The sequence below is a fragment of the Pelophylax lessonae genome (assembly GCF_965119305.1).
Source record: "Pelophylax lessonae genome assembly, chromosome: 12".
NCBI classification, from domain to species: domain Eukaryota; kingdom Metazoa; phylum Chordata; class Amphibia; order Anura; family Ranidae; genus Pelophylax; species Pelophylax lessonae.
In genome coordinates this window covers 33,628,999-33,654,844 of record NC_138779.1, presented here as the reverse complement: position 1 = coordinate 33,654,844, position 25,846 = coordinate 33,628,999, and the positions used below count along the sequence as shown (strand labels likewise).

The following is a 25,846-nucleotide window of genomic DNA, read 5'->3' as shown; positions in this document are numbered from 1 at the left end:
GTGCCTAACTCCGACCACAACAATATTCAATGAACAGTTTTATTTATTCAGATATTAGCTCTCTTCCCTTTATCATTTACTACGGATATAGCTATAGAACCCTCCCTTTCTATTAAGTGAACGTACACTAAAATACTGTATTTGAGCAATAAAATGCATCCTCAACACATTTTTTACATGCTATATAAACTGAAGAGGTCCTGCCCAACTGAGCCTACAGTCTGGTACAGAAACTGGGGAGATATTTCTTTATTTACTATCCAGTAGACACAGCAGGAAGCAAGATAACATTTCCCCAAAGTAAAGGGAAAGCCCCATTTAGTTGTCTCATCAACAAGTTTCAACATTTTGGATTTTCCACCATTTTCTGATCAAATATAGTGTGTGACTTTGTTACCACAAGTAACCTGACAGAGGTTCTAAATATTCTCTACTCTATCCAAAACTATAGTTTTGGTTTAAATGTTTTTCTCACTTGTTCATTGATGAACAGCGCTCCTGATTATTCTTAACCATTGGGTCATACTGCCCCCTACAGGAGTAGTACCCTAGGCAGGAAAAAGCTTGGCTACGCCTATGGGCATTCCCAGGGGGTATACTCCCACTCTCAGCTATAGGCACTCTAGTCAGCACTAGTGAGAGGAGTAAGGACCTAGTTCCTTGTTGGGATCTCTGGTCCTGGCAATTTTTTCATTTTAAATTAATTTTTTTCCTCTTTTCTTATTTTGTTTCTGTGAGAACTACAATCAAGTGCCGGACTGGGCGAGAAACTGGATAATATAGATCCTTGGGGTCCCCCCAGTCTGGCCAGCGAGCACGTACAGACCGAAGCTCCATGCTAGGTCGGCAGCGATATAGCCCCACTGGACAGGGGCTGGCCTGCAAGTTAAACATTTCGCGAGGGCACTTACAAACTGACTTTGGCCTGAGTCGCAGCTTTTCCTTCTGGCCGACAGCACCCACATTACGATGGAGCGGTGCCCACCCTGTTCCTGGTGTAGTAAGTAGCTGCCCCCCCCCCCCCACTATCCCTGGGGGGTTTTGGGGTAGACGTGGGCCCCTCCCTGGGGTGGTCAAACAGTGCAGTCCCCTTTTTATATCGCAGTACCCCCTTTACAGTGCAATCCCCTTTATATCACAGTACCCACTTTGCAGTGCAACCGCCATTACATTACAGTACCCCCCTTTACAGTGCAATCCCCTTTATATCACAGTACCCACTTTGCAGTGCAACCCCCATTACATTACAGTACCCCCTTTACAGTGCAATCCCCTTTACATCACAGTACCCCCTTTACATCTCAGTACCCCCTTTACAGTGCAATCCCCTTTATATCACAGTACCCACTTTGCAGTGCAACCCCCGTTACATTACAGTACCCCCTTTACAGTGCAGTCCCCGCTACATTAAAGTGGATGTAAACCTGATTCCTGAAATTTGACCTGGGCACATATATTTGTAGTGTTTACCTATCTTTCTTCAAAGCTCTAAGTCCTGTGGCTTTCTCCTGCTCCGTTCTTCTGTTATCAGCATGATTACTTCTGACAAGTTCTCAGTCAACTGAGATATAAAACCAGGCTGAATTTTGTTTGGTGGGTGCTATAAATAGATTAGCAGAGAGCTGGTCTGTTCACAGCACAGCTCTTTCTTCCCCTGCCTATGTGGAGAGGGGGTGTGTGTCTTTCCTCCAATCAGCTGTCTCGCAGTGTATGGCCAAACTTCCCTCCCACAGGTGAATCAGGAAGCAAAAATTCTAATAGGACATGCACTTTCTAAACAGTCAAAGCTGAAGACTGCACATATACAAGTAAAACTTATGTAGGGAGATTTGTTTAATCTGTGTATCAGAGGCCACGGAGGTTACCGATATTGCCGATATTTCGGGTAAGTGCATGTACCGGGAGTGATGGCTGCAGCTAGAGGCATCACCCCGGTACCGGCATCCATAGCCGACGGTCGGCTGTCCTGTAATGACAACCGATGTGGCTGAGAAGCCGCTCGGCTGTCATTAAAAGGAGCGGAAGGGGGCGTCCCGCCGCCTTCCGCGGCTCGCCCAGGTCTCCCGCCCCACCGGGAGACCCGGGCAACCAGCCTGCACGACCGCCAAAGACCCGATCAAAGCCGCGTTTGGCTCTGATCGGGTCTCCATGTTAAAACCTGGAAGTGATGTCATGACATCACTTCAGGGTACTGTCTGGCGCCAGATTAAAAAATAATGATAGCATTCAAAACAGACAAACTTGAAAGCTTTTAAGTGCAGAGGAGGGGTTTGGGGTCTTTTAGACCCCCTGATCCCTCCACAAGAGTACCTGTCAAGTGATGAAAATAAAAAAAAATTTAAATGTACGAAAATATCAGCCGATACCGATATGCAATGGCCAAAATATCGGTATCGGCAACGAAAAACCGATATCGGTCGATCACTAGTTTACATCCACTGTAATGTTAAGAAGGGCTGTAATGTGAAAGGGAACGAAGGACACTGGGACTGCTGTAAAGGAGGAACTGTGATGTAAAGGAGGACTCTGGACACTGTAAAGGGGAGTTGTAGTGTGGAGGGGGGCTAGGAACTGACTCCATTGAATATCCAGTCCACCCTCCCAGTCCCTGGAAAAATTTGCTGCCACAAAACTGGTCCCTGGTACCAAAAAGGTTGGGGACCTCTGCTATAGGGGACAACTCAGTCCCCGTATCTGTGTACATGCAGGATTATCACCTTAGGACAGGAATTGTATTCGGTCTGCAGAATGCCTCCCCCTCTCATGATCTCCTTTTATATAAAGTAGATGTGTTCTGTAGTTCACAGAGGTGAACTGGAAGGGTTGATAACACACACTGCTTAAGAGAATATAGGGTGCAAAAGACAGCACTGGATTTCTGCCAAGGCCAGCGGGTATTTATTTGATTACTTCTCAAATATAACAAAATGCTTTTAATGGTATAAATTACTGACCAAAAAAGAGGAAGTTTGTCGGGGTTTACACTTTAAATGACCAAATGATTGCTTATAATATCAATATGTCGCACACTGTCAGTTTAAAGCCAAATGAGAGCAGATTGAAATCCACTTTCCTTGATGCCGGTGGCAGGGACTCAGCGGTGGAATTTACAATGAAACTAGATCTTCTCCTCCCAGAACAGCACATGCTGCAGGAATGAAGTGTTTGTAGCTGTAGGAATCAGCATAATGCAAGCAGCAATCAGACAGATAAGGAGCCTCTGTTTTATTTTATGAACCTTTACTTGGAAATTCTATTGCCGTCTGTCAGTGTTGGAAGAGAGAAGTAAAACAAAGCACAATGAACAATGCAGCTGAGTGCTCCTTGCCAGTCCAGGGAGATGGATGTTGATATAACGTTACATAAACTTCCAGGCAATCTGGGTATTTTAGCAATAAGTTTGGTATTTGGTCGTGTGCCTGCCTAGTATTCACCTTTGGCTGATGGGATCTTGACTATCTCTGGCCAATTAAAAGCAGACCTTGCATTAATTGCCAGTAGTGATAGGATTTCAAACACCATCTTACTTTAATAAGCTCTATAATGGGATTAAAAGGTTTTTTCTTTTTTTTAAACTGACATGCGCTGAAGAGGATTTTTTACGTGGCACTCCCCAATAATAGAGGTACTGGCAGTATTAAACAGTGTTTGTCCTATAAACGGTCAAGAGGGAAAAGAACCGCTCAAGTGAGGGGATAGTTCCAAACACATCCAACCCAGGTGCAGGCACGGATCCGCAGTCCTGATAGCAGCAAATGGAAGAGCACAAAAAGCCGCACAACTGGTTGAAGATGCAAAAAGTTAAAATCCAAATTTATTTTGCAGGCAAAAAGATAAAATCATCCAAGATGAAACCAAAACAGTCGGAGACATGGGGGGGAAAAGGGGAGCACGGCGGTTGACGCGTTTCACGGAGTCTTCCGCTTAGTCGTAACCATGCTGTACAATACAAGACACTGCTATATATAGAGGAAAAGGCATTTCAAATAACATGTACCTCCCAGAATGTGCTTGATTGAGCCCACACAGCTGCAGATACTAAATCCCAATTAAGGGCACACAAACAGCCCAGCAGGAATTGTATGTTTGCTTTTGCTTCACCTTTTGTCCAAAAACGCATAGCAAAAAAGTTCTATAAATGCATATGCGAAAAAGCTTTCAATAAAAATAAGGAAAAAACAGTAGTGATAATATAAAAAGACAGCTGGTAGAAGCCAAAAAAACTAACAAAAACAAAGTAAAGGGAGAAAAGAAAAAAGAAAAACGAAGAGAAAAAAACGAAGGGAAAAAAAAAAAAAAAAAGGGGAAAAAAAAAAAAAACAAGAAAAAGAAAAAAGACAAAGAAAAAGAAAACAGTAAAACGGAAGCATATAGATGTGTTCATACCCAGATGGAACTATGGTATAAAAAGAAATGGTGTATAATATAGTCATGAAGAGCATATATGTGTAAATATATAAGTGGTACACTTATATATTTACACATATATGCTCTTCATGACTATATTATACACCATTTCTTTTTATACCATAGTTCCATCTGGGTATGAACACATCTATATGCTTCCGTTTTACTGTTTTCTTTTTCTTTGTCTTTTTTCTTTTTCTTGTTTTTTTTTTTTTTCCCCTTTTTTTTTTTTTTTTTCCCTTCGTTTTTTTCTCTTCGTTTTTCTTTTTTCTTTTCTCCCTTTACTTTGTTTTTGTTAGTTTTTTTGGCTTCTACCAGCTGTCTTTTTATATTATCACTACTGTTTTTTTCCTTATTTTTATTGAAAGCTTTTTCGCATATGCATTTATAGAACTTTTTTGCTATGCGTTTTTGGACAAAAGGTGAAGCAAAAGCAAACATACAATTCCTGCTGGGCTGTTTGTGTGCCCTTAATTGGGATTTAGTATCTGCAGCTGTGTGGGCTCAATCAAGCACATTCTGGGAGGTACATGTTATTTGAAATGCCTTTTCCTCTATATATAGCAGTGTCTTGTATTGTACAGCATGGTTACGACTAAGCGGAAGACTCCGTGAAACGCGTCAACCGCCGTGCTCCCCTTTTCCCCCCCATGTCTCCGACTGTTTTGGTTTCATCTTGGATGATTTTATCTTTTTGCCTGCAAAATAAATTTGGATTTTAACTTTTTGCATCTTCAACCAGTTGTGCGGCTTTTTGTGCTCTTCCATTTAGTGTTTGTCCTATGCTGCCATAATGGAGGAACATCATACAGGTGCACTGAGCAAATATGGCTGTCCTGACATGTATGTATATTGACCCCCCTGGCATCCAGCATTGCCTCTTTGCTCACTTATACATATCCCTTTATCAAGCTTTGATTTCTTCCCCTCAATCCCCGCTCTACTGTCATAACCACCACTTTCGCTTAATTTGTGCAAACAGGTCCTCCTCTCCACAAATGTCCCCGGTCACCTGCACACTGCACTCCACAAGTGTCCACCCTGCTGTCCCTGTCTCCTCTTCCACCCTGCTCCCCGCTAAGAAAGGGGGGCGGGGGGGGGTATTTTTTAAAAATAACAAATGTCATACTTTCCTGCACTGTAAAATGGTTCTGCACAGAGTAGCCCGATCCTCCTCTTGGGTCCAACGCTGGCACTCCTGGCTCCTCCCCTCCCCGCTGAGTGCCCCTGTAGCAAGCCACTTGCTATGGAGGCACTTGTGCATGCTCTCTCTTGAGCCAGCTCTGTGGGTCTATACGACACCCAAAACTTGGATCTCGCCCCCTGCTCACTCCTCACTGGCTGTGATTGACAGTAGCAGGAGGCAATAGCTCCTTCTGCTGCGTTTGAGCCATTCAGGAGAGAGAGCCTCTGCTCTCGGGCACATTGCTGGATCAAGATCGGGTTTAGGTAAGTATAATGGGGTTCTGGTGGGGGGAAGCTGCTTGCAGATTGTTTTTTACCTTAATGCATGGAATGCATTAAGGTAAAATAAACCTTCTGCCTTCACAACCACTTTAAAGAAACATAACATTATGGAATGTGTATGTATAACAGAGATGTACTGAATGGTTTTTTTTTACACTTTAAAGCAAACCTGTGGATCCATAATATGTCAGAAATTGACACTTCAACCTTTGAAGCTGGATCCAGTGTTAATTTTTTTTTGGAAATGTGCAGGTGCCTGGGTGTATCTATGATGTTGTTGTAATTTTACAGACTTTTAAAGGCCCATGGTGTAATAAAGTGGGTGTAAACCTTAGACATGAAATATGAACAAAGCATATCCCTCAATTGTGTGTGCTTGTCTCATTCCAGAGCACTAATGGGCCATACACACTATACAATTTTCTTTAGATTTTTTCCTTCAGATTTACCAAAACCAGATAATATGAGGTTAAACCTAAACACTTTCAATTTGTATGCAATCAGGCAGGCCCTTGCACTACATAGAAAAGGTAAATCTAAAGGAAATCTGACAACAAAAGTTGTATAGTGCGTATCCAGCTTAAGTCTCACTTTTGTCTGCTGCTTCATTCTTCTGCTATCAGCCTGAATCACTTCTGACAAGTTTTCCTGACACCAAGAGAAAAATGATGACAGAGGAGGGATCTCTAGCAGATTGACAGCCTGTCCAACAGATGCTGGCTGTTCGGCTGACTTCTGTTGAAGGGACATGACCAAAAAAGATCTGCCAAGCGGCATCTGATCAGTGCTCTCAGCCAATGACCGATGTGCTCATGACCAATAGCTCAGCAGGGGGAGATTGCTGTACCAACATCGCATAGTTAGTACAGTGGCTCCTCCTGAATGCTTCAGGTTTTGTTTTTTCGCTCAGCTCGCTGGATTGAGCAAAAAAAAAAAACTGTGTACCAGGCTTAAGGGTTTACAACCTGTTTAGGAAAGTTAAAAGAGCACGTATTCGTGTACATACATAGGTGATAACATCCTGTCAGTCGATGATCTTGAGTACTGCTTACATTTCCTAAACTGTGCAGTATGATTGGTTGTTATGGGTCCATGGGACCATAAGGAACTGGTTTTGCTCAATTTGTAATCAGGCTTTCCTCAGATTTTATATGAAACCCTCAGTTTTTGATATGTAGCGTGTTCGGGTTTCAGACACATCTGCTTATCCCTTGCTGTGTGAGTAATTTTTTTTTTGGTCTGGGCTGCCCTCCTGTTTTACGTTTGTGTTTATGTCCGGGACTGTTTATCTATCCCCATGGATCCTCATTATAATCATGGACAAAAATTCCTCCTTATAAACATGAGGCCTGTTGGTATAGGATCAGAACCGCACGGGTGACCTTTTCCTGATGTGGCGGAATTAGCGCACATGTGGGCGGATTGTCTGTGTTTTTTAACTTTTATTTGTTATTCATTTTATTCCCAAGGCTCTCATCTATCCACTCACCGTGGCCTCCAAATCGACAACTACAGCACGCCACAACGCAGCCAATAAGATCCTGAAGAACATGTGTGAGCACAGCAATACGCTTGTACAACAGGCCGTGATGGTATGTCCCAATGCCAAATGAATGAAAAGTTTGCTTTTCTTTTTAATCTAATCTTTTTTTCCTTCTTGTAGAACATGACATCACTTCATATGTAACTTGTATAGATAATTCCTCGACTGCTGTTTTTCCCTACCCTCTGGGTTTTGCTTGATTTAGAAAATCACACTAAATCCATCCCTTGCTGTATAGCAAACAGAACTATTCACTCTGCAACAGACACAGACTCTGTATAATCGTTTAGATAAAGCCTCCTGCTTTTATTTCTACACTGCTTTTTTGTTTTCTGCCTACTGTCTATAGCTGCAGGCTAGAGATGTGCGGTGCCCATCTAATGTCCCACAATGCAATGTATGCCTCTTTCAGGCCCACCATGCATTGTAGAGTTGTGACTTCGGTCTGATGACAGACATGTTTAGTGTGGAGCTTCCTGGGGTATTCAGAGCATGAGTTGACAAAAAAAGATACTTTTGCTGGGCATTGTACTTTGCTTGATAGCTTTATTATGCTGGTTAAACTTTGAAAAATATCTTGTTAGGATAGTGATATATGGGGTGTCATTGCTCACTTGATGCAAGTTCCAAGGTTGTCAGCCTCATCCCTCCTTTGCAACTTAATCACTGACAAGCATATTTATACCATGTGTCAGAAAACTTTAAGTGGAACATTATTTGGATTATTAAATGGGTGAACAGGAAGGATTTTTAATGCAGAAGAGACGTGTTTGGTCTCTTCTGCATTAAACTTGCCTACCTGCCTGTCCGCTCCTGTACAGTGAGCTGTGTAGGCAATGCCAAAGCCAACTGATCTCCAGTGCATGTGCGGGGGTGACATCAGAACTACCCAACCAATTAATGCGGCTGGTGCTCAATGCCCCGAAGCTGGCCACTCGAAGATGCCATTGGGGAGCTCCAGGACATCGTATCACTTGAGCCAAGGTGTGTATAGTTAAAGGGGAGTTCCACCTAAAAAAAAAAGATTACATAAAAATATCCCCGGGACAGTCAGGGCTAGTACATTCCAAAATGGATAGCCTCCGAACTTTCCTGGGTTACACTTACCTTTTAGAAGAAATACTTACCTTGAAAATGTCTTGTCCAGCGCTGCCATCTCAGGTGTGGGCAGCGGAAGCCAGCGCGATCCTCTTCTGCGTCCTCTTCCGTCCTCTTCGGTCCCACGATGCACTGCACCGGCCCCGCCGTCCCTTCCAGGGCTGCAGCGTCATCCCTGCACAGCTTCTGGGCATGCCCAGAAGCTGATTAGCAAGGTATGACGCGCCTGCACCGGAAATGACATCGGGGCTGGTGCAGGCGCATTGATTCCTGGGAGCGATGACGTTCAGCTCCCAGGAATCATTGCAAGCCAGGAAGTGACGACGGGCCGTGGCCGCAGAGGGAGGAAGAGGAAGTAAGGTGAGTATATTTTCTTCTAAACCAAGGTAAGTAAAAAAAAAAAAATTGCGATTATCCATTTGTTTTTCAGGTGGCCCGGAGCAAGAAGATGGACCGAAGTGTAATTTTAGGGTGGAACTCCACTTTAAGCTTTCATGCAGTATGTGCATGCTTGCTCCAGATGAATAGTTCTTTGAAATAGTGAAGTAGAAATAACCGTAACAGTCCTGGAGCTTGCACTGTTACAGATAATTCCGCATCAGTGGCCCACCTTGGTATCCTGTTGTACTTTTAAAGTCGCACACCTTGAAAAACAAATTAACCACCTTAACACCTTGGCACGGGCTCCTCATGGCCCTTTAAAGGGGTTCCTGATGCCAGGAAGCGGGGCAGGGTTTACGATCATTTGACCGCCATAATTGGCTATCACAGCGTTCACATTATGGGAAAAGTTCCTTTCGGTTACTCGCGGAGTGTTCGCTCTCAGCACAGCTGTGTTCACGTTCTGGTATGCAAATATGCAGCTGTCAAGGCCCACCCACCGAGAGGCCATATATTTGCATACTGCCGGCGCGAAGGAGTAAAACTTGTAAAGGGTGGTCATTAATATCAGTTTGTGAGCACCTCCTGCTCTTTTAATAAACCTATTCGGTCTTCTTCAATTTTCTGGACCTACTTTTAGATTTATTCAGGATTCTAGTGGGACCAGGCAAGGCGCAGGAGCTATCTTGATAGATTTAGATAGCCGTACCACCCTACATAGACATAACTAGGGAATCTGCTAAGATGGAATAACTGTGTCGTCATACTTTCTATACAATGGTGCGGGGGTGTGCAAATCACAAGAGGTAACGAAAGAGAATTGCAAGTTTATTGGTAAAAGAGTTTACATATATAGACCTCAGTAGCTGTACATATCGCTGTGTATTTGAAACTTTGCTTTAAGTTTTATTTTTCTATGGCCCACAAGACCCATTCTCCATAATGCTGTTGCTGCTCTTGTAATCCTAGGTAAGCGAGGAACTGATCCGCGTGGCTATTCTATGGCACGAGATGTGGCATGAAGGCCTGGAGGAGGCATCGCGCTTGTACTTTGGTGAGAGGAATGTGAAGGGGATGTTTGCTGTGCTCGACCCTCTTCATGCCATGATGGAAAGGGGACCTCAGACCCTGAAGGAGACCTCTTTCAATCAGGTGCGCTCTTTTAATGACCTTGTTATAGCATGGATGGGAATCTAAACATCATGTTTAAAAAGATTCCAGGCAGAACAGTTCCATACCATTCCATTTTTACAGAACAGTTCCATACCATTCTGTTATTACATAACCTTTCCATACCATTCCATTGTTGCATAACAGTTCCAAACCATTCCATTGTTACATAACTATACACTGATAAAAATGACAACCATCTCTTGAAACTATGTGTACATTTATCTGTAATCCTTTATTATATTAAAGGTCCATCCTCCCCTAAATACCAACTGAAATTTAAAATGAAACTGACAAAAAAACTGTTGAATTTTTTCCTGAATTCCGAGCTGAAACGGAGCAAAAGACACACAGGACACTTGTGCAATGTGCTCCGCAGCCGCCCTGGAGATGGGTGAACCGGCTCCATTGAGAGCCGGTCACAGTCTCCTGTCATGCAGATTGGATGCGGGGAAATTTGCATCAGTGTGAACCCAGCCTGAAGAGGAGAGCAGACATATAGTTGACACAGTTGAAGCCAGCAGCAAAGAAGTGGGAAAACCGTTACCGATAGAAGCAGACCTTTAATTTATTTTATGGGAGGAATTTCCTGTGTGGCCATAGATCTACTCCATTAATAGTTGTATGCCTATTAAAGAAAGCCTTCAAAAATAAACAGACTGCCATCACTGTCCTGTTCCTGAATGTGCCTGTAAGGGCCCGTGTTGACAGGCTTTAGCATTATTGACATTGTATAAGATGCTTCTGATATCATTCAAAATTCATTGGCAGGCGCATATGACCTGCAGTTGAGCACCTCCTGATCTGCATTTGACCTAATTCACGCAGGCTTTTGCTAAATGCAAAAGTTGCATGAACCATACAAAGCTTGTTGACACAGGCCCTTCAGGACTTAAGTGTTATTTTACCATTAGAGAAAAAAGGAAAAGGTGAGCTAACACCATATACCCGGTCCCCGCTGTACTTACCTCTGTGGGTGCTGAGCTGTCAGTGCCCACGCATCCAGGGCAATGCTTTGGGGGTTTAAAACCCCAGCTCTTCTCTGTTCATTTTCAGAACTTCTGGAACAGTTTAGCACACATGGAGGTTAGCACAGCAGGGACCGGGGGGTAAAGAGGGTGTACATGGTGTTCACTTTTTACGTTTATTTTCTGAAAAGGTGCACTAACTCAACGAGAAACTGAGACTTTCCCAGTTCAGGACAAAGTAGCAGTGTCTTCTGCTAGCCCACCCCTAGCAAGGCACACCCACCAATCTCATTATGTTGACGCATGAAACGACTCCGACATGATAGCGCTGGGGCTATCATGTCGGAGTCGTTTCGTGACCAATCACCCACTCAGGGAAGCTGTGACATTATTAGCCCAGGTAAGCTCTGACAGGGTTACTCTGGGTGGACACCTGCAGTGGGAGGCAATGGGGTAACCTAGATCAGTGCATGTACCTTGCTTGGTGGGTCAGCTAACGGGTGGCACTGTCACCCAACCCTAAATGAGAAAGTGGCAGCATTTCTAGGTCTTTGACACCAGCATCGCTATACAGATCGCTACTTCTGATGTCAGTGTTTGTATTCATATTCTTGGTCACTGACCTAAACAGTATTGTATCCAGAAACAGCTTGGACTACTTGCTCTGTAACCTGTCTGACATCCTCCTTATGTTTGTCCTCTGCCGTCATCACATGACTAATTTTCCTTCCTGCCCCGAAGGCCTATGGGAGAGATCTGATGGAAGCTCAGGATTGGTGTCGAAAGTACATGAAATCTGGAAATGTGAAAGATCTGACCCAGGCCTGGGATCTGTACTACCACGTCTTCAGAAGGATCTCCAAGCAGCTGCCACAGGTAGATACATTGGATGTTGTCTTCACTTTGACATAGATGTGGTTTGTTTCTTTGGTATTAAATAGTGTTGTGTTTTTCAGCTAACTTCCCTGGAGCTTCAGTATGTCTCGCCCAAGCTTCTCATGTGCCGAGATCTGGAGCTAGCTGTGCCGGGAACATATGACCCTAATCAACCAATAATACGTATCCAGTCTATAGCGCCTTCCCTGCAAGTAATCACCTCCAAGCAGAGGCCAAGGAAACTGACGCTAATGGGTGCGCATTCTTTTTTCTTGACCATATATTTTACATATATGTATTCCTGCTTTAATAAAGGGCCAGCCTATATAATGGTTTCTTCTCTTACTGTGGTGCAAAGATATTGGTTTGTGTTCAATGCACACCCATCACAGCTGCTACATGTAGGTTGCAGAATACCTGCTGTATCTTTATTTTTGAAGTTTATTTTTACATGTAGGTTGCAGGCTACCTGCTTGATGTTTATTTTTATAGTTTGGGGATTTCAGCAAAGAACAAATGTCACTTTTGGCTACTTTATTCACAGTTAGACATTTATAGAGTGGAGATTGTACTGTAGAATGTGTTTGCTCTAGTTAGGTAGCTCTTGAACACAAAAGGGCGTTGTAAAGCATCTTTTGTAAAATTAAAAATGGTAAGAGTGCTATGCCAATGGTTTTAGAGGCCCAAACAATTTGCTTCATAGTAGAAATCCAACACGTTTCAGTTAGGGATAGACCGATTATCAGCAAGACCGATATGCACTTTCCCCGATATATCGGTATCGGCCCCAGAACTGGCCGATATTGCCAATATTTTTGTGATGTCATTCTGCCTTCTTAGGTCACCTCCCTCGCCTTGGACAGCCTCGTCTTGAGTTGGGACTAGTCTTGTGGGAGTGTATCACAGCCATACACCCACCCACAGCAGCCCGGTGCCAGCCAGCCACCCACATCCACAGGCCCTGTACTAGCCAGCCAGCCCCCCTCAGGCACTGTACCTGCCAGCCCCCCTTAGGCTCTGTACCTGCCAGCCCCCCTCAGGCACTGTACCTGCCAGCCCCCCTCAGGCACTGTACCTGCCAGCCCCCCTCAGGCACTGTACCAGCCAGCCATCCACAGGCCCTGTACCAACCACCCACAGGCCTTGTACCAGCCAGCCACCCACAGCCCCTGTGCCAGCCACCCACCTACCACAGGGTGCCAGCCAGCCACCCACCACAGGGTGCCAGCCAGCCACCTACCACAGGGTGCCAGCCAGCCACCCAGCACAGGGTGTCAGCCAGCCACCCACCACAGGGTGCCAACCAGCCTCTCACCACAGGGTGCCAGCAAGCCAGCCATTAAGCACTAAACAAAAATTAACATGTTCAGTACCAGATTTGTGTTAAAAACACTCTTGTTTTTTCAAAACTTTAAATGTAAAAAATATTGGCCCATATCAGGCGATACGTTGTGACCAAAGTATCGGTATCGGCCCTGAAAAAAACATTTTGGTCTATCCCTAGTTTCAGTAGTTTGTGCGGTTCTCCTTCATCAGGGCTTGAAAAGCTATTTGACAGTAAAAATGGTGGATTCTGAAAGTTTTAGAAGATGTGGGGTAAAATGCCCCTTCATTCAAAAGAATGAACTTCAGAAGCTGGTCAAATATTATCGAACATTAAATTAGGGCTAAATATATAAATGCAAGCACTACTTGTGACTGATTCTCTTTAGGACAGTTGTTGAAGGAGATCAACAAGCTCCACAAAGAAACCATAATCCCAGTATTTTCAGTATGAATTTTTTTTTGTATTCCCGCAGGAAGCAATGGCCACGAATTCATGTTTCTGCTGAAGGGGCATGAGGACCTGCGCCAGGATGAGAGAGTGATGCAACTTTTTGGTCTAGTGAACACGCTGTTGGCAAATGATCCAGCATCTCTGCGGAAAAACCTCAGGTGCTGTCCTTCGACATCCCTGGCATTAGGCAGGCAGTACTGATTGATGAGAAGCTTCATCCAGGTGACAGTGTTTTGGTTTGTCCCAACAGCATCCAGAGATATGCCGTCATCCCTCTGTCAACTAACTCGGGCCTCATTGGTTGGGTCCCGCACTGCGACACCCTGCATGCACTGATCCGGGACTATCGAGAGAAGAAGAAGATACTGTTGAACATAGAGCACCGCATCATGCTGAGGGTAATCCAAAGATCTCCATAGGGGGATAATTATGTAGGTCATAACAGTGGGATCTAATTGTACTTTCTGTTCACAGATGGCACCGGATTACGACCATCTGACTCTCATGCAGAAGGTGGAGGTGTTTGAACATGCTGTTAATAATACTGCCGGGGATGATCTTGCCAAGCTGCTCTGGTTAAAAAGCCCTAGCTCAGAGGTAAGAATGCAGCGCTAGAACGCTGATGAGTTTTGCTCAAATTATACAGGAACATAGAAAACTGATTAGGGGTGGCTCGGCTATTATTTGAGCGATTATAAGGTTCTTTCTATTCACATGGCTTCCCCACTAGCAAAATCCTGGGGTTACCAATATTCATAAACATTGCTTCAATTTGGGCATGCAAAAGTGCAGACCAAAGCGTTCCCAAGTTCCAAGCTCCACCCTCTCCAGATCCTATACTGCAAGTACTGGGCAATTTGAGAAGAGGTTGCAGTCCTTAGCAGAACAATGTGAAAGCCTATTGAATTTGGGCAAGGTTTCTCATATTAAACCCAAATTAGGGTTTGACTATAAGAACCATTCTAATTTTGGAGCAGATGCAATGTTCGCTGGATTGCATTAAAAGTGATTGGCTTTAGCTGCTGATCTTAAGACAATACTTCATTCTGAACACAAAGCTGTGTTTACTATGTGGTGAGAGAACTGTCCATATGAACAAAACATCTCCTGCACTTAAAGCGGAGTTCCAGCCTTTTCTGTTTTTATTAAAAGTCAGCAGCTACAAAAAATGTAGCTGCTGACTTTTAATAAACACACACCTGTCCCACGGTCAAGCGATGTGGCCGCCTGAAGCCTCGATCCTCTCCCTCTGGTCTCGGCGGCGCCGGCACTACTGGTGTGGGCACCCAGCTGTGACAGCTCGCGGCTTCACAGCCGGGTACGCACTGCGCATGCGCGAGTTGCGCTGCGCGTCTTGATTGGCCGGCAATCTTCTGGGACTTCTGACACGTCCCAGAAGATTGCAGGGAGGGAGGGGGAGAGGAGAACTTCTGCTCAGGGAGCCGCGGCGCTCCGAGCGGAAGTGGGAGCGAGTACCTGTCAAAATAGGTACCCGCTCCCCCCCAAAAAAATTATATGATGCCAAAGGTGGCATGTCAGGGGGTTAGGACTACCTAAAGCGGAAGTTCCACTTCCACTTTTACCCTTCCCCACTTCCGGGATACAGCGCTGTGACGCCGTCCCTTGGAATTTCGACCCCCCTCCTCCGCCGCGGAGCCAATAGGAATGCACAGCGCGCATGGGCAGTAGGGAGCCGCCCGTGAAGCCGCAAGGCTACCGTCAATGGCGGCAGCAGCACCCAACAGCCGATGAAAACATTGGCTGTGGTGCCAACATCGCTGGACTCCAGGACAGGTAAATGTCCTAATATTAAAAGTCAGCAGCTACAGTATGTGTAGCTGCTGACTTTTAATTTTTGGAGGGGGAGGCAGAACTCCGCTTTAATACAGGATATCTGACCCCCATTCAGAAACGCAGACTATTGAAGCCATTGGATCACCGTGTTAGGCAGCGCCATTACAGGCAGGCAATTATGTATTTCTCTCATGACAGTTTTCTGTTACTACATAGAGGTCCTTGTTTGTTTGGGATTGGAAGGGAATTGAGAAGGCACTAATCAATATATTGTGATGATTTAAGGTGGCCATGCAGGATTCCCAGATGTAAGTTCATATTTCACTTTATCTTTCAGGTCTGGTTTGACAGAAGAACGAATTACACACGCTCTTTAGCAGTGATGTCCATGGTGGGGTACATACTTGGGCTTGGTGACAGGTAGGTGGCCTGGGTGGAAGCTTTGCTTTTACAGGGGTTAGTACATGAGGGGGAAGGGGGGTTATGGTCACTTAAAGTCTCAATTAGAAGCCTATGTGACAACACGAAAGCACAAATGAGACACCGGGTTAAATCACCATGAAACAGGAAGTGCCTAAGCAAGCTGCAGATGTCAACATCTTAAAAACGGCATTTGAAATTACATTTGCTTGTTAAATCCTATATACTGTTTTATATACTTGTGAATTAGATTTCTGTGTCGAATAACTATATTCATGAGTATAATTATCTGATTTCATTCCAAAATCAGCACTTCATATTTTTCTGCCTTTGCTGCTGTGAAAATTTCTTTCCTCTTAGGAAGGCTTTATGTGCCGGAACTTTTTGTGGGGAATTCTTCTTCTTTTCAGCCATAAAGGCTTTAGTGCAGTTGGCACTGAAGCTGGACAATGTTGGCAGGCTCGCTGTCAGCTTTTTAATTTTTCAATCGTTTGGCTGGGTTAAAGTGATTGTAAAGTCTCTTTTTTGTTGTTGTTTTTTTTTTCTAATAACATGACAAACCTGTTATACTTGCTATACATGTTATACTGCTCTGTGTAATGGTTTTGCACAGAGGCAGCCCGGATCTTCCTCTTCTGGGGTCCCTGGCCAGAGCTCCTGGCCCCTCCCTCCTGTTGAGTGCCCCCACACCAAGCAGCTTGCTATGGGGGCACCCAAGCCGAGCTACTGCTCCGTGTATCCATTCAGACACAGAGCCATGGTTCAGCCTCACTCCTTTCTCTCCTCATTGGCTAACTGACTTTGAGTAACAGCAGTGGGAGCCAATGGTGCGCTGCTGCTTTGTCTCAGCCAATCAGGAGTGAGAGTCCCAGATAGCCAAGGCATTCGTGGACTTCGCTAGATCGAGAGGGGACTCAGGCAAGTATTAGGGGGCTGGGGGAGTCTTCTTACCACATAGTACTCAAGGTGATCGGTGAAGGGTCATACTATCGGCATTGCAGCACGATAATTATTGGAAAGACTTTCATGCACTACGGCACCTTTTTCACCTCCTCACCAAGAAAATGAGTTTTTTGTGAATATAAAAAGTTTTTGTGAATCATAGAAGACTGTTACAAGCTAGACTGCTATGGTCCATGTATAAATTGTGGATATATATTTATTGATATTTATTAATATATATTAATATTTATTAATGTTAAAATACTTGTAGCTTTTATTATATGATATCAGCCAGTTTAAATGAATTTATAGTATTTTGAACACTTTATGCAAGACATGTTTTGAACACTTATTTATTTAATCACTATATGCACCTTATTATTAGTAATTTGTGGATGTGAGGAATCGCATTCACAGAACCAGCACGTAGCGGGAGTATAACATATAGTGGGGTTATAAATACCCCCTACTTACCAGAGGTTAGCGCAGTTACACATCTTATTCATATCTACTATAGAGTCACATTGCATGCCACTGAGGTTTTTCTACTGGCGGTGATTAAATGGCTTTTTGCCACATGATACATCACAGCACTAAGGCCCCGTTTCCACTAGTGCGACTTGTTGTGCGGCTTGACACATTTCAATTAGGACCGTTCTAACTGCTGCGACTCAAGACGCAGCGACTTGAGAAAAGGTTTTTGCACTACTTTTGGATGACTTCAGTGCGACTTGTCCCTCATAGAAGGAAGTCGCACTGAAGTCCCCAGAAGTAGTCGCAAACAAGTCGCATTTGAAATCGCGTGACTTTGTAGGCGCATTAGTGGAAACGTAGCCTAAATTGTGAATGGGTGCTGCTGGTTTGTCAGTAGACCACTTGTAGTTCTACCCACCAGCTGCTAGGGTTATACTGCTCTGCAGGGATATGGTAGTGAAATAGTGTGTAACAGGTGGAATCACAGCACACTGAGAGGAAGACCAGGATTCTGGCACACGCATGAAATGTTTGATGTTGAAGATTCTTCAGCCAGTGTAGCACTGCAAGAGAGCAAAGATTGGAGGCACTGGGATGGATAAATGTTAATGGTCTATAGCAAGCTGTTTTTTTTTTTTTTTTTTTGGTGGGGGTGGGTCTCTGAATACTTCTGGTCATGTAGTGGTAATGGTTAGAGTTAGGGAAGCTGGGGTGAACAGTGAGTGATGGTTCTTAATTGCTGCCTTTCTCTTCTTGCAGACATCCTTCCAACTTGATGCTGGACCGGCTGAGTGGGAAAATTCTACATATTGATTTTGGGGACTGTTTTGAGGTGATCACCTTCCTGTTTTAGGCAATCATTTACTCTCTCTTTCTGTTTCCTTTTGAATAAAGCTTTGTATAGCAGTGACGGGGTTAAATGTAATTATTAATGAGTATATTTTTTTCCTTACGAAGCCCCCACCTCTATATTGTATATACATCACTAAGCATTCAGTGACATCACTGCCCTGTCTATTTGCAGGCAATCAAGAAAGGGGTTTGTTGTGCAGTGATGTAAGCCAATTATTGAAAGAAATACATAAGCACCCAGGAATGGAGCCCTTTTAGTTTCTTGATTGCCTCTTCATGGACAAAGTATTGTCTTAAATCGGATTAGGACTATAAATACAATATTACTGTCAGCAGAATAATTGAGGGATCAAGACATTTAACATGAAACAGATGGTTAGCAGAAAAAGAGGGTAGAGCACACTGATGTGACCCAACAGACGCAGAGATTTATTAAATAGATGTAAAAACCCAGATAAAGAATTTTCCAAACAGGGCTAAGTACTTCTTCCTCTGCTGTGTGTGTTTCCATTATGCTGCCTGACCTCACTAATCCAGACTCGTTTCATGTTGGTCATGTCAACTAGATAAAGTAAGCAGTCAGGTTTAAGGCCTAAATTTAAAAAGCTTTGTTCTAGATATTCTGTAAGGTACAACATTACCTCGTTGCCCTGCGGTGCAAGATATGGTGCCCATACTTTGCACTGATGAGGGCCATTGTGCCTGGAGCAGCGGTATGCAATCTGGAATACATTCCTGCCATTCGTTGCCCAAGTGGATAACTATTAGGCAAAAAAGCTAGGGCATTCCAAATGTGACTTGTTTATCAATGGGAAAAACTTTATTACTCATCTCTGCAATGTAAATACACATGTATGGCCACCTTTAGGAAACTTTGCAGAACGGAGTTAAAGTCCTGCTTCTGTGTCTAGTTTCCCTTTAAAGGTCCAGTACACCCCCTGTTCAGTCATAGATCTCCAATCAGCAAGGAGCATAAGCTTTGCTGATTGGATAAGCCCTGACTCGATAAAGGGCATGTTGGGCCGTTGCACAGAGACAACTGCTTCCAAGCAGAGCATGGGTCCTTCTCTGCAGCATTCTGGCACATGATAGTTTTTTCTACTCAGGCTGTGGCTGTTGTCAAAAGAACCCCCCCTCAACACACACACACACACCGCTACTGTTTTCCTAGAGTTGGCCTTTAGGCTTCCAGCATCCAAATGCTTTAATGTACATCTTGATTTTAAATAATTTTATTACTTTGATTTAAGGTGGCCATGACCAGAGAGAAATTCCCAGAGAAGATCCCTTTCCGACTAACGAGAATGCTGACCAATGCTATGGAGGTAAGGGCGATTATCTTGCAGTTATTAAAAGCAAAGTTTACCTTTTATGTAAAAAAAAACAAAAAGCAAAATTGATGTTTTTGCAGGTAAAAAAATATGCATTTTTTTTTTTTCTACACAGCAGCCTGCAAAGCATTGCACCCACAATCAGCTTATCACGGTTGCAATGACAGGCTCCTGCAGACCCTCAGTACAGCTGTCTGCCTATACCTCTATATGAGCAGGTAGAGTCAATGAACTCCCAGGGTGTTCATCAGTGCCCTGGTAGTTCATTGAGAACTATAAGTCGTCTGCCAAGGTGGAAGATGGGACTTGTAGTTCATTCACAGGACTCTGTGGATGAATGATGCAGCCGTGTGGGAGGAGCCTCGCATCGCCCCTCTGTTTTTAAAAAGTGACAGCGGGTGCAGGGAGAGGATAGCTTGCCTGCTGTCACAGGAGGGGGGGTTGTGACTGCTCCAAAGTAGCATTTTACACATTACCTCTGAAATAGGAGTGTAACATATTACAAACGGTGAACTTATCCTTTAATGCTCACTTTATACATTTGTTACTGTCTTTGGTCTACAGGTAACTGGTCTGGATGGCAACTACCGCATTACCTGCCATACAGTAATGGAGGTCCTACGGGAACACAAAGACAGCGTCATGGCAGTTCTGGAGGCCTTCGTGTATGATCCTCTCCTCAACTGGAGACTGATGGACAGTGAGTACCATCGGGGTGGGGGTCTATGTCGCATCTTCCTGAAAAGTTTCTGGAGATTGTTATATTGCGCAATACTGAGTTATTGCCAACACTTGCACCTGTGGCAGACTTGTAGTCTGTATCAGACGAATACTGAATTATAAGCCAGTGTTCCTGTAATCTTCTCCTGCTCCTCTGATTAATCTGGTTCTTAAAGTTGCATTAAATAGCACGCAACTGTGCTCACATCACTTCTAAGTCCTGTACCTCCTTAAATCAGCTAGTGTTTACAAAGTCCTCCTTGGTACATGTCAGTTACTCCCTGAACTTTAGGTCCTTGCAGTATGCAAATTCTGACTCTCAGGTCGGATGAAGTGGGGACACAAGGCATGTTGGATGCAGTGGGGACACAGGGCTGTACTGCCACTGGGAAGTCAGTATGTCCACACTGCATGAGCTCCGAGCTACATTATTATTATTATTATTATACAGGATTATTATAGCGCCAACAGTTTGCGCAGCGCTTTACAATATGAGGGAAGACAATACAGTTACAATACAATTCAATACAGGAGGAATTAGAGGACCCTGCTTTTTAGAGCTTACAATCTAGAAGTAGACCATCCACCTATGCTGCTGTTTTCTTATGAATAAACGCACTTACGAGCCTAGTGAATCCAGCGTAATCCTCTTACCACTTGCTGTGCTCTCCAAGTGCAGGTTCCATCCCGCACCGCCATTTCGATCAGGAGCAGACTTTCTCTTCTGGATTAATGAGCCGGCCCACCTCATGACACGGCACCAGATCTCCCTCATGTACACAGAGAGATCTGGCACAGTGTTTTGTTTATGGAAAGATATAGGCCCCTTTCACACCAGCGGACTAATCGGGTCCACCTATCTGTTTTTCAGGCGGACCCGATCGGACCACCCATTGTTCTCTATGGGGCGGCAGGTGTCCACTGTCATCCGCTGGGATCCGATCCAGTCCTCTTAACAGCAGACGGATGGGGATACGTTCGCCATCCGTCCAGTGGAACGGATGGAAGCGGTTATGCAATCTGACCGCCCCATAAAGAGCAACGGGTTGTGTACGTGTTGACTCTACATCGACCTGTCATCTGCCTGCTCAGCAGAGAGATCCCCTGCTGAGCAGATGAATCCGCTTGGATGGTTTCCACCCTGTGTGAAAGGGGTCTTCATGGGATTTCGGTGTGTGGAAGCGAATGCCTCCTTGGATAGAAGACATGGGTATCCCAGGGGACTGCAGGAGGACAATGTAGATGTCACCCTCACCTATAAGAAAGTATGGAGGAGGGGGGCTGCAGCACTAAAAAGAAGAAAATAGGGTACTTTTCGTTCATAAATGAAAAACCCATTTTTGTTTTTTAAGGGTTGAGGGAGAAAAGTCTTGATTAAATACTTTTTTCTTTCTAACACCTATAGACTGCTTGGTTAGTTTACGGGTGTTTGCACAATGACAGGTTAGCTTTAAAAGCAGCGAGTAGAAAAGTGTCTTTTCTACTTTTAATATTCCATCTGTCACTTTCTCACCACTCTGTACCGTGATACATTTTTACAGCCAACATAAAAGGCAACAAGCGCTCCCGTACGCGGACAGATTCCTATTCTGCCGGGCAGTCTGTAGGTAAGTCCAGTCTGATTGTTCTCAGCCTTTTGGTACTATGTACTCCTTGGCAGCCGCACCTGTTTCTTGAGTGTGTCTGCACTGCGCCAGCTTCTATCATGTTGTATACGCATATGATCTGTACCCCCTTAAAGAAGATCTTTTGTTTTATTATATGACTATATATTCATTGTGAAATTGTAGATTGAAGTGGTTTTAACCTCAGACATGAAAAACAAACAAAGCCTATCCTTCTGTAGTGTATGCTTTTTTCAATTCAAAGCACAGACTAATTTCTCCCTGTTGTCTCCTTCCTTTGCTATCTGCATAAGTTAGCACCAGGCAATCTCAGGTGACAGCCCTGCCCCTCTCCAGTACACAGCAGGTGATTGACCGCCTCAGCTCTCCATTTTACCCTATGAGTCTGTGTAGAAGGGAGTGTGTCCATTCCCTCCACTCAGGTTACAGGTTACATTGAGTTCTTGGCTTTACGCTGTGCAATGTGTGACATCAGATCCCCACTCCCTGTCTTCTGGGGCTGAGTAAAAAGTCTTTAATCTCTGCAGGAAGAAAATGTATTTTCTTTCACAGAAGCCTGCAAAGCATTGCACCCAGGAACAGTGGATTGAGAGTGCAATGCCAGGCTCCTGCAAACTCTTCCTCCAGCTTTCTGCAAGTACCTCTGTATGGACTTTAAGTTTGAGAGCTGTAGGAAATGTCAATGTACTACGAGAGCACTGATTACTGCACACGTCGTCCATTGAGTACTATAGGTCCATCTGCTGCGGTGGCAGAGGGGGACCTGTAATTCATTCACAGATTTCTGTATGAGAATGACACAATTGTTTCGGCAGAGCCCCACACAGCCAGTTTAAAAAGCGACAGCTGCAGGGAGGAAGAACCCCTAAACATTGTCACGGGGAGGGGCATTGCTTAGCAACATGTTACACCCCAATTATGGCTGTAACATGCTGCCAAAGCAGGAATTAGGCTTTAACCCTTTCGCTGCCAGGTGCGTACGTCATACAGACCTGACGTGGGGGGGGGGGGGTCATAAACAATTCGGTGGCTGTAGGCCCCGGGATTGTGTGTAAATTTGTGCATTCAGGCAGCTGAGCTGCCGCCCCATTGCCTCCCACACCCCCGGTACTGCCCTCAGACCCCCCCACCCTCACACTTGCACTTCAGCCATGTATTATGGGCTCTACTTGGCCATCTGTGGGCCCAGGACTGACATGGCGGGTGAAGGGGAAGGAGCAGAGCAGACACAGTGTCTTGCTATGACACGGGAAGTGACACGTATTACCCTTCCGGGTCAGTGTCCTCCGCCTAGCATAGCCGGGAAGGGATATATTGCAATGCGATCTGCATTGCAATACATTTAATGGAGGCCAGAGGAGACATGCAGGGTCTAAAAGAGGGTTTTATTAGAGAACCTGTCACCTAAAAACCATCACATAGGAGACTTAAATTAAGCAAAAAATAGATTTTTTTTTTTTGCAAAAAAATACACCCAAGCACATCAAACCCTTACAAAAAAAAAAATATTGAGGCTTCCCACCCCCACATATGTGCACACGAACGCAAACACATGCATTTGGGGCACCTATGCTTGAAAACGTTGATTGCGATATACCTGTTGCATATCACTGCCCACACCAGAGTGAGAGTAAGAGAGTAATAATTCTAGCACAAGACCGATTCCGTAACACTAAACTGATGACCTATTAGGGGGCTTTTTAAGTGCCGCCTATAGAAAAAAGAGGGTACTGAAGTTTGTCGCCATTTCACGGGCACGCACAAATTTAAAGTTTGACATGTTTGGTATCTATTTACTCAATGCAACCTCATCTTTTATATTTTATCAAAGACTTGGGTAGTTTATTGCGTTTGTTTGCCCTAACGTTGACTTTAGTGTGTCTTTACTGAAATTTTGCATTACCTAGACCTTTGGGGTAATATCACTTGACACAAAAAAATTGGAACGATCACGATTTTATTCTCTAGGCCGGCGTCTGCTTTCAGAAACCATATAATACTTGGGGGTTTTATGTAATCTTCAGGCCTAAAATTACTTTTTAAACATGTGCAAATAATGCAGAAACCGCTCTGGCAATGAAAAGGTTAAAATTAGGGATCGACCAATTATCGGCAAAGCCGATATATTGGGGGCTGATGTGCACTTTCCCTGATATATCGGAATCGGCCCCTGAGGTTACTGATATTGCCGATATTTCGGGAAAGTGCTGTACCGGAGTGATGCCTGCAGCTAGAGGCATCATCCCAGTACCGGCGTCCATAGCCAACGGTCGGCTGTCTTATAATGACAACCGATGCAGCTGAGAAGCCGCTTGGCTGTCATTACAAGGAGCGGAAGGGGATGTCCCCCCACCCCCCACCTTCTGTGGCTTGCCCAGTTCTCCCGTCCCACTGTTGCCCAGGCTGGGCAACCAGCCTGCACGGCCGACGAAGGGAAGACCCGATTAAAGCCACATTCAGCTCTGATCGGGTCTCCATGTAAAACACGGAAGTGATGACATGACATCACTTCTGGGTACTCGGCGCCAAATTCTAAAAAATTACAGCATTCAAAACAGCCAAACTTGGCATTTTGAATGCTTTTAAGTGCAGAGGCGGGGTTTGGGGTCTTTTAGAACCCCAGATCCCTCCACAAGAGTACCTGTCAAAAAAAAAAAAAAATGTATCGACCAATATCGGCAGATACCGATATGCGATGGCCAAAATATTGGGATCTGCAATAAAAAAACGATATCGGTTGATCACTAGTTAAAATATGTGACAGGTTGGGTATTTCTTCTACTCAGTAGTGTAGAAGGGTTCGGTCTGCAGCGCCCACATAGATTCCTGGTGATTTGGATGCTGTGCCCCATTGGGTGTCACAAGTGTCCATCACAGGCTCATGCAGCAGTTAGGAGTCCCATCACTCAAGGGGCAAAACAAGACCAGCCAGCTAGACCTGTGGAATGAATAGAGACCTGCTTTAAAGCGGAGTTCCAGCCATTTCACTCACCTGTCCAACGGTCCAGCGATGTGGCCGCCCGAAGCCTCGATCCTCTCCCTCGGCGCCGGCATCACTGCTGTGGGCACCCGGCTGTGACAGTTTGCGGCTTCACAGCCGGGTACCCACTGCGCATGCGCGAGTCGCGCTGCGCGTCTTGATTGGCCGGCAATCTTCTGGGACCTTTGACATGTCCCAGAAGATTGCAGGGAGGGAGGGGGAGAGGAGAACTTCCGTTCAGGGCACTGCGGCGCTCCGAGCCAAAGTGGGAGCGGGTACCTGTCAAAACTAGGTACCCGCTCCCCCCCCCCAAACAAATGACATGCCAAATGTCGCATGTCAGGGGGGTAGAATACCTAAAGCGGAAGTTCCCAGCTCCCCCCCCCCCCCCCCGCAAGATCATGTGACAGCTAATTTGGGTACATTTTTATGGGTTTCTGAGGGGTTTTTTTTTTCCTTTTAAAGAGCCACCCCCACCTTTTTTATTTTTGTCCAGAGTTTAGCTGTAGTATAAAACTTTCTCAATTGTACAAAAAGTTATATTGTAGCTGGATGGAGAAAGTTGAATAACAGCTGGCTGGTCTTCAAATTACAATGTACTCTCAGTGCAGCCTGCACATATCGGTTTATCATTTGACAGATTAATACATAAACACATCCTGCTTTTACAGCATTGTGTTCACACTGACACAGTCCAGAGTCTTGTACAACCACCACCTTGTACTGTAACTCAATCACCGAGAGCCAATGCCTAATCTCAACATAGTGTGCAGCTAACAAAGCCAAGCCAAAGCCCTGTAAAATAAAAAAAATTAATGATTGCGTTTCCGTATTGTAAAATTAAGAATTCCCCAATAAACTCAATCCGTCCATAAACTCAATCTGCCAAGCAGATCTGTTTTATTTTTAAACACACATGGTATGTATTAAAGTGTTACATAATGTGGAGGCTCTACATCTGGGTATCAAAGACAGATGGGAGATTAACCTCTTGCCGACTGTGTGATGCATATATGTGGCA

The 25,846-nt window shown here is 44.6% G+C and overlaps 1 protein-coding gene across 3 annotated transcripts in view; it reads left to right on the top strand.

The window, feature by feature from the left end:
- The window catches only part of MTOR (mechanistic target of rapamycin kinase), a 254,519-nt gene that overhangs the window by 213,473 nt on the left and 15,200 nt on the right, over positions 1–25,846 (top strand). For 2 of the 3 annotated variants that reach the window (XM_082274319.1, XM_082274318.1), the window contains exons 45-56: positions 7,344–7,466; positions 9,866–10,048; positions 11,776–11,910; positions 11,991–12,165; positions 13,710–13,845; positions 13,938–14,085; positions 14,162–14,284; positions 15,819–15,901; positions 18,077–18,149; positions 19,420–19,494; positions 20,065–20,200; positions 21,762–21,827. In XM_082274319.1, coding sequence (XP_082130445.1) covers positions 7,344–7,466; positions 9,866–10,048; positions 11,776–11,910; positions 11,991–12,165; positions 13,710–13,845; positions 13,938–14,085; positions 14,162–14,284; positions 15,819–15,901; positions 18,077–18,149; positions 19,420–19,494; positions 20,065–20,200; positions 21,762–21,827 — 1,456 coding nt within the window. Of the gene's footprint in view, positions 1–7,343; positions 7,467–9,865; positions 10,049–11,775; positions 11,911–11,990; positions 12,166–13,709; positions 13,846–13,937; positions 14,086–14,161; positions 14,285–15,818; positions 15,902–18,076; positions 18,150–19,419; positions 19,495–20,064; positions 20,222–21,761; positions 21,828–25,846 lie in introns of all 3 variants that reach the window. The other variant, XM_082274317.1, reaches the window with a different exon arrangement.